Source organism: Coregonus lavaretus (assembly GCF_964263955.1).
Source record: "Coregonus lavaretus genome assembly, contig: HAP1_SCAFFOLD_397, whole genome shotgun sequence".
Lineage (NCBI taxonomy): Eukaryota > Metazoa > Chordata > Actinopteri > Salmoniformes > Salmonidae > Coregonus > Coregonus lavaretus.
In genome coordinates, this window is record NW_028165528.1 from 340,013 (window position 1) to 348,197 (window position 8,185).

The 8,185-nt window shown below is 39.0% G+C and overlaps 1 protein-coding gene across 1 annotated transcript; it reads left to right on the forward strand.

Moving 5' to 3' along the window:
* Window positions 1–2,236: 2,236 nt before the first annotated feature.
* On the forward strand, window positions 2,237–7,750 carry LOC311115754 (NLR family CARD domain-containing protein 3-like; the record flags this gene model as incomplete). Its single annotated transcript, XM_084190900.1, has 6 exons — window positions 2,237–2,376; window positions 2,616–2,700; window positions 2,830–3,058; window positions 3,479–5,279; window positions 5,573–5,746; window positions 7,561–7,750. The coding sequence occupies exons 1-6, from the start codon at window positions 2,309–2,311 to the stop codon at window positions 7,748–7,750; spliced, it is 2,547 nt and encodes an 848-aa protein (XP_084047026.1). The 5' UTR covers window positions 2,237–2,308.
* Window positions 7,751–8,185: the final 435 nt, after the last annotated feature.

Here is an 8,185-nt window from a genome sequence, read left to right on the forward strand (position 1 = left end):
GCCAATCACTGCGCAGCGCTCCGTATTGTCTTATGGCTTGACCCACCACCACAGAAAGCACTGAGCTAGGCTGAAACACCTGCATTTTGGAGCTGCCTTTCTCAAGAAAACAAAAAAGATACCATGTTTGAATGCTGCTTTATTAACTCAATGATATATATATATTTTTTTTTTACATTGTTAGCAAACTGATATGTGACATGTATTAATGCCACAATAACATGCAAAACAGGAAAGGCCACCTGCCCGGAATGATGGGTCACCACTGGCTGAGGTATAGACCTTGATCTGCTTTACACAAAAAATTACTGTTATACATTATAACCTAGCCTACTTTAAATAATAAAAAATCTCTTAATTGTTGCAAAAAACCTTTCTGTATAGATCACTGATCCCCCCCCCCCAGATCAATCGAGCCTGTTTTAGCCCTTCTGTCTACATTCTCAGATACATTTAGAAAAGAACAGATTCAAAAATAATAAATGGCCGACTTTTAATGAATAAAAATAAGTGTGAGACATGGCCATGGTGAAGAGATGTCACAACTACATATTCATGTGATTGCATTAAATCACCTGACTGTTTCGATATGTCTGTTAGTAAATGTTTTGTAAGAGATAATTAATAAATGATAACAATTCACATTCAAGAATTACTGTGTTAACTACAACCAACATGTTGGATCTCTGTTTAGGGGTCAGTGGTCTAAAATGAGTCTCTCTGGGGAGAGAGAGGAGGGGGGCCCTGCCTCTAAAATGAGTCTCTCTGGGGAGAGAGAGGAGGGGGGCCCTGCCTCTAAAATGAGTCTCTCTGGGGAACATGACACCAAAGCTAAGAGGTGAGATGACAATTTTGTTTAAGAATTATTAAGAGTTTATTTCCTAAATCCTATTTCCACAATTTTTCACATGTGTTTTTTAATCAGAAATGGTTGCTTATGGGTACCTTCAATATTACTGTTCTCAGATGTTTAATTAATAGATTTTAGATGTGTATCATTATTATTATTTTTATTGCAAAACGCTATATATCCATTGTTTAGCTGAAATTGAATGTTCGTATCCTGTATATTTGACTGTATTATCTGGTTGTCTCACCTAGCTATCTTAAGATGAATGCACTTACTGTAAATCGCTCTGGGTAAGAGCATTTGCTAAACAGGTGGGGCTCTGCCCTGAATGACAGGTCACCACTGCTCCAAAGCAACTACATGTTGCACAGGAACCACTGACTCGCTGCATGTTTCTATTATCAAGACACCTGCTGGTACCTCTTAACTGGTTAGGACAGCTCATGAGGTGTCCTAAATATCTGCCAACTAGGTGGGACACTTATGAATGAAGAGGCTTCATGCATAGCTTTAATTTATACCCATAAGAGTAAGACTAAAATGGCTTTATTCTCAGCACTTATACGACACATTTTTTACTCTGAGACGCTTTTTGGATACGTGCCCAGATCTCAAAATATTGTTTTAAAAAATGAATAATTTTTGTTTTACATAGTAAAAAATGTATATTACTAATGTACCCGACTTTAAAGACTGGATTTAGTTTATGGTGTTGCTCTGCTCATGTCTGCGTTCTGGAACTGTCCGCGTCCCTGTACAGAACTGTCCGCGTCCCCGTACAGAACTGTCCGTGTCCACGTACGGTTTGGCGCCAAGCATATTGTCCAGTTACGCGCAGAGTGGGCTGAGGTGATGTTGGGGAACAACGAATTATTACTCTGTAGATATATATTATTACTGTGTAAAACCTAGCAATACTACTTATTTCTCTGAGAGTGAGGCAGATATATTATTACTGTGTAAAACCTAGCAATACTACTTATTTTTCTGAGAGTGAGGCAGATATATATTATTAATGTGTAAAACCTAGCAGTACTACTTATTTCTCTGAGAGTGAGACAGATATATATTATTACTGTGTAAAACCTAGCAGTACTACTTATCTCTCTGAGAGTGAGGCAGATGTATATCATTTTGCAATAAAACATGATTATTTGTCTCTCTAAAATGAAACCATCAAGTGATAGATTTTAAACAAATACACTTCTGTCATTGAACAACCCCATGCCATGATTAGATAGTGAAAAAACACACCAATCTCTTTCATAATTTCTTTAAACTATAAAAGCTAATTTACCAACATTTCTGAAAATGGATTTATAGCGTTTTGGAATTAAACTCTTCTTAAGTTTCCCCATCTGAGCTCAGAGTAGATGAGAGATGTAATGTTTGTCTCTGTTGTGTTGAAGCCCAATCAAGCAGGAGAGACCAGCCTCCCCTGTACCCAGCTGTGTGTCCATGAAGAGTGACCAGTCTATGCATCATCCTATAGTGTTTAGAGAGGGAGACTTTTCTACTGAACAAAGGTAAGAAGAACTCATGGGTCATGGTCAGTGAGTTAAACAACTCTGTCTCTAGTCATTTCTCCTCTCCCATTTTCCCATTTCTTTTTGCTGTTTTCATAATCCATAGGCTAATCCTTTTTTCTATTATCATAGTCCTGAAACAATATTAAACTAAAACAACATTCCCTCCGTGCGTGCGTGCGTGCGTGTTTGTGTGCACTCCCTGGATGAGGAGATGTAATCTCATATTTTGTCCACAGAAACCAACAGGAGAGATCAGAGTCAGAGATGCTCAGTGGTCAGTCTTCCCAGAGTCATCAAACAGACCTGGCCTCCATATTCAGTGTATGTGGTCCTGTTATGTACATTTGTTTTTGTTTACCTCAAGTAAAGTTGATCTGTCTATCATTCATTATTATGTTAATGAGAAAGCATTTAGTCTCTTGCTTAACTTATTTACTTGATTTATTTCAGTTGCTTGAAGAGAATATTATGACATTTGTGAAGAACGAGCTGAAGATGTTCAAGAGGATTCTTAGTCCAGAACTACCAGAAGGCTTTGAGAGTCAGAAGCAGGATAAGGAAGTGGTGGATGCTGAAGATGAGAAGCAGGAGAGCAGTGCCAGAGAGGGGGCTCTGAAGATCACACTGCACGTCCTGAGGAAAATGAACCAGAAGGAGCTTGCTGACACACTGGAGAAAAGTAAGAGCTGTCTGCCTCATGTTGAATGCTGTTTTAGAACATTTAAAAGCTGTAGCTAAAGTACAGCTAAAGTAGCTATGTAACTCAATGATATAGTAGCAGCCTTAACGCAACACCTAGTGACCTCATTAAGTAGCAGCAAGGATGTGTTGTGTTGATTAAGTGAGAGAGAGAGAGAGAGAGAGAGAGAGAGAGAGAGAGAGAGAGAGAGAGAGAGAGAGAGAGAGAGAGAGAGAGAGAGATAATACCAATAATAATATAATCAGTCACACTAGTCTGTAATGCATTATGAAAACATTTACACATTTATACAGTCAGTTAAGCGAAGAAATGATTATAAAAAAAAAAATATATAACAGTCCTAGAATACTGTAGGCATTAAAACAGACGTCATATTAATATCCTCTGTGTTATTTCCAGATTCAAATGAGCTTGCTGTGATTTACCAACGTGAACTCAAATCTAATCTAAAGAAGAAGTTTCAATGTGTATTTGAGGGGAACACTAAACAAGGAAACCCAACACTTCTCAATAAGATCTACACAGAGCTCTACATTACAGAGGGTGGAACAGGAGAGGTCAATAATGAACATGAGCTGAGACAGATTGAGACAACAACCAGGAAACAAGCAAGACCAGAGACTGCAATCAAATGTAATGACATCTTCAAACCCTTAACTGGACAAGACAAACTTATCAGAACAGTGCTGACAAAGGGAGTCGCTGGCATTGGAAAAACAGTCTCTGTGCAGAAGTTCATTCTGGACTGGGCTGAAGGAAAAGCAAACCAGGATGTCCAATTTGTATTTTCATTCCCTTTCCGGGAGCTGAATTTGATGAAAAAGGAAAAACACACTTTCATTGAACTTCTCAATCACTTCTCAATGGAAACCAAAGAATCAAGAATCTCCAACTACGACAAGTACAAAGTTCTGTTAATCTTTGATGGTCTGGATGAGTGCCGACTGCCCCTAGACTTCAAGAAGAACAAGATATGCTGTCACGTCACAAAGTCAACCTCAGTGGATGTTCTGCTGACAAATCTCATCAAGGGAAATCTGCTTCCCTCTGCTCTTATCTGGATAACTACCCGACCTGCAGCGGCCAATAAGATCCCTTCAGGGTGTGTTGACCAGGTGACAGAGGTACGAGGGTTCAATGACCCACAGAAGGAGGAGTATTTCAGGAAGAGATTCAGTGATGAGGACCTGGCCAGCAGAATCATCTCACACATAAAGACATCAAGGAGCCTCCACATCATGTGCCACATTCCAGTCTTCTGTTGGATTTCTGCAACAGTCCTTGAACACATGCTGAAACATAAGACAGAAGAGATGCCCAAGACTCTGACTGAGATGTACACACACCTTGTGGAGTTTCATACCAAACAGAAGAATGAAAAGTATCTTGGGAAAGAAGAGACATGTCCACACTGGAATAAAGAGAGCATTCTGTCACTGGGAAAACTGGCTTTTCAACAGCTTGTGAAGGGCAATCTGATTTTCTATAAAAAAGACCTGAAAAGGGTTGGCATTGATGTCAATGACGCCTCAGTGTACTCAGGATTGTGCACACAGCTCTTTAAAGAGGAATGTGGGCTGTACCAGGAAAACGTGTACTGCTTCGTGCATCTGAGCATTCAGGAGTTTCTGGCTGCTGTATATGTGTTCCTCTCATTCATCAACAACAATGAGAATCTAATGGATGAACCTCAATCAAAGTCCAGCAACTTTTCTTCGTTGTTCAGAGACTACAAGCCTGAAGTTACTGTCTACAAGAGTGCTGTGGATAAAGCCTTACAAAGTGAGACGGGAAACCTGGACCTTTTCCTCCGCTTCCTTCTGGGCCTCTCACTGGAGTCCAATCAGAAGCACTTACGAGGTCTACTGACAAAGACAAGAAGCAGCTCACAGAGCCATGAAGAAACAGTCAACTACATCAAGGAGAAGATCAGGGAGAATCCCTCTCCAGAGAGGTGCATCAATCTGTTCCACTGTCTGAATGAACTGAATGACCATTCTCTAGTGGAGGAGATCCAAAGCTACCTGAGATCAGGAAGTCTCTCAGAAGACAAACTGTCACCTGCACAGTGGTCAGCTCTGGTATTTGTGTTGCTGACTTCAGAAAAGGAGCTGGATGTGTTTGACCTGAAGAAATACTCCAGATCAGAGGAAGGTCTTCTGAGGCTGCTGCCAGTGGTCAAAGCCTCCAGAGCTGCTCTGTGAGTACATAAAATTACATTTAAGTACTAATCATCAGGAAGAAATATTCAGTTTAGAGAAATATATGTATTATAATATGTATATAATATATAATATTACATTGAAAAACTTACTGAATCAATGCATTGATGTTCATATTAGTATAACAATATGACCATACTATTCTAGGAGACGGAAGATGAATCTATATGTTGTTTGAGAGAATAAACCAAATGCATCTGCTATTGGCCTACTACACTACTGGTGTTAAATTAACAGTGTGTTTGTGAAATCATGATGATCTCTCTGTCAGGCTGTCAGGCTGTGGAGTCACAGAGGAAGGCTGTGCTTCTCTGGTCTCAGCTCTGAAGTCAAACCCCTCACACCTGAGAGAGCTGGACCTGGGTAACAATGACCTGAAGGATTCAGGAGTGAAGCTGCTCTCTGCTGGACTGGGGAATCTCCACTGTAAACTGGAGACTCTGAGGTCAGTATTCCTGTAGTTGGTCAACAAGTGATAACTGTTCACCAGATCCACATGTGTTTACCAGGCACACATAGTCCACACCATATGTGGCTAGACAGTGAATCTTACAGTTTTACATTTGGTGCTATGCTCCAGCATTTTGGATTTGAGAAAGAATGTTTCATATTAGGCGACAGTATATAATGTCACCTTTTATTTGAGGATATTTTCATACATATCTGTGTTACTGTTTAGAAATGAAAGCACTTTATGCCTCTGGTTCTCCCATTTGAAAAAGTCGTAATAATTTGGACATATTCACTTATATTGTATTAAAGTAGTCATATGTTTAGTATTTGGTCCCATATTCCTTACCTGCAGTGATTACATCAAGCTTGTGATTCTACAAACTTGGTGAATGCATTTGCAGTTTGTCTTGGTTTTGTTATAGATTATGTTTTTCCCAATAGAAACTGAATGGTGAATAATGTCCTGTCATTTTGGAGTCACTTCACTTGTATTGTCAGTAAGAATAGAAGATGTTTCTGAACACTTCTACATTCATGTGGATGCTACCATGATTATGAATAATCATGAATGAATCGTGAATAAGGATGAATGAGAAAGTTACAGAGGAACTGTCACGCCCTGGCTCTGGGGACTCTTGTATGTTGAGCCAGGGTGTTCGTTTCTTTGTGTAGTGTCTATGTTTCGTTTTCTATGTTCTGTTCTAGGTTATGTGTTTCTATGTTGGCCGGGGTGGTTCTCAATCAGAGGCAACGAGAATCAGCTGTTGCTTGTTGTGTCTGATTGGGAACCATACTTAGGCAGCCTTTTTTTTGCACTTGTGATTCGTGGGATCTTGTTCCGTGTAGGTTTGTGTTTTGTTAACCGAGGACTTCACGTATCGTTTGCTGTGTTCTTGTGTTGCTAAGTACTCTATTAAAGAAGCTGTACGCATATCACGCTGCGCCTTGGTCCACTCATTATGACGATCGTGACAGAAATAAGGATCATACCCCCTCTGTTATTGGTAATGGTGAGAGGTTAGCATGTTTTGTTGTAACCTCTATAACTTTCTCACTCATTATTATTCATGATTCATTCATGATTTTTCTTAATCATGGCATCAGGATTAATTTAGTAGTGTTTAGAAACATGTTATCTACTCACTTAGACAGAAAATTACTCCAGTCATCATCCACCATTCAGTTACTATTGGACAAAACATAACCCAAAACACAACCAAAACAAACTGCAAATGCAACCAACGAGTTTACAACCAAATACTAAACTTTTGACTACTTTAATACACTATAAGTGAATTTGTCAGAATACTTATGACTTCTTCAAATGGGGGGACTAAATACATAAAGTGCTTTCATTTCTAAACGGTGAAACAGATATGTATTAAAATACCCTCAAATAAAAGGTGACATTATATACTGTCACCTCATATGAAACATTTGATCTCAAATCCAAAATGTTGGAGTATAGAGCCACATTTAAAATGTTAGCTTCACTGTCAAAATTGATATACTGTGGACTGTATACTCAATACAATCTAAATCTGATACCTCACTGTCTGTCTTTTGACTGATACTGCTTTTTAAACTGCTCTGGTCAGTTTACTCAAATATTCGTACTATACATGTTTCTCTCTACAAGCAATACTTTGATAATTTGTCATTTCTAATAACGATACATTCATTTATGAATAGATATGGCAGGTTTCAGGACACTGATGTATCTCAACATGTAGAAAAAATATACTGCCACTATTTTCACCACCAAAGAATAGCAGTGTGATTTTAATATGATTTGACTCTTTGCAGGCTGTCAGACTGTCTAGTCACAGAGGAAGGCTGTGCTTCTCTGGTCTCAGCTCTGAAGTCAAACCCCTCACACCTGAGAGAGCTGGATCTGAGTAACAATGACCTGAAGGATTCAGGAGTGAAGCTGCTCTCTGCTGGACTGGGGAATCCCCACTGTAAACTGGAGACTCTGAGGTCAGTATTCCTGTAGTTGGTCAACAAGTGATAACTGTTCACCAGATCCACATGTGTTTACCAGGCACACATACTCCACACCATATGTGTTTGGACAGTGAAGCTTACAGTTTTACATTTGGTGCTATGCTCCAGCATGTTGGATTTGAGATAGAATGTTTCATTATAGAATGTCACCTTTTATTTGAGAGTATTCATGCATACATGTTTTACTGTTTAGATATGAAAGCACTTTATGTAGGTAGTTGTCTCATTTGAAAAATACGTAATTATTTGGACAAATTCATTTACTCATAAGTTTAGTATTTGGTCCCATATTCCTTACCCACAGTGATTACCTCAAGCTTGTGATTCTACAAACTTGTTGAATACATTTGCAGTTTGTCTTGGTTGTGTTTTAGATGATGTTTTTCCTAATAGAAACTGAATGGTGAATAATGTCCTGTCATTT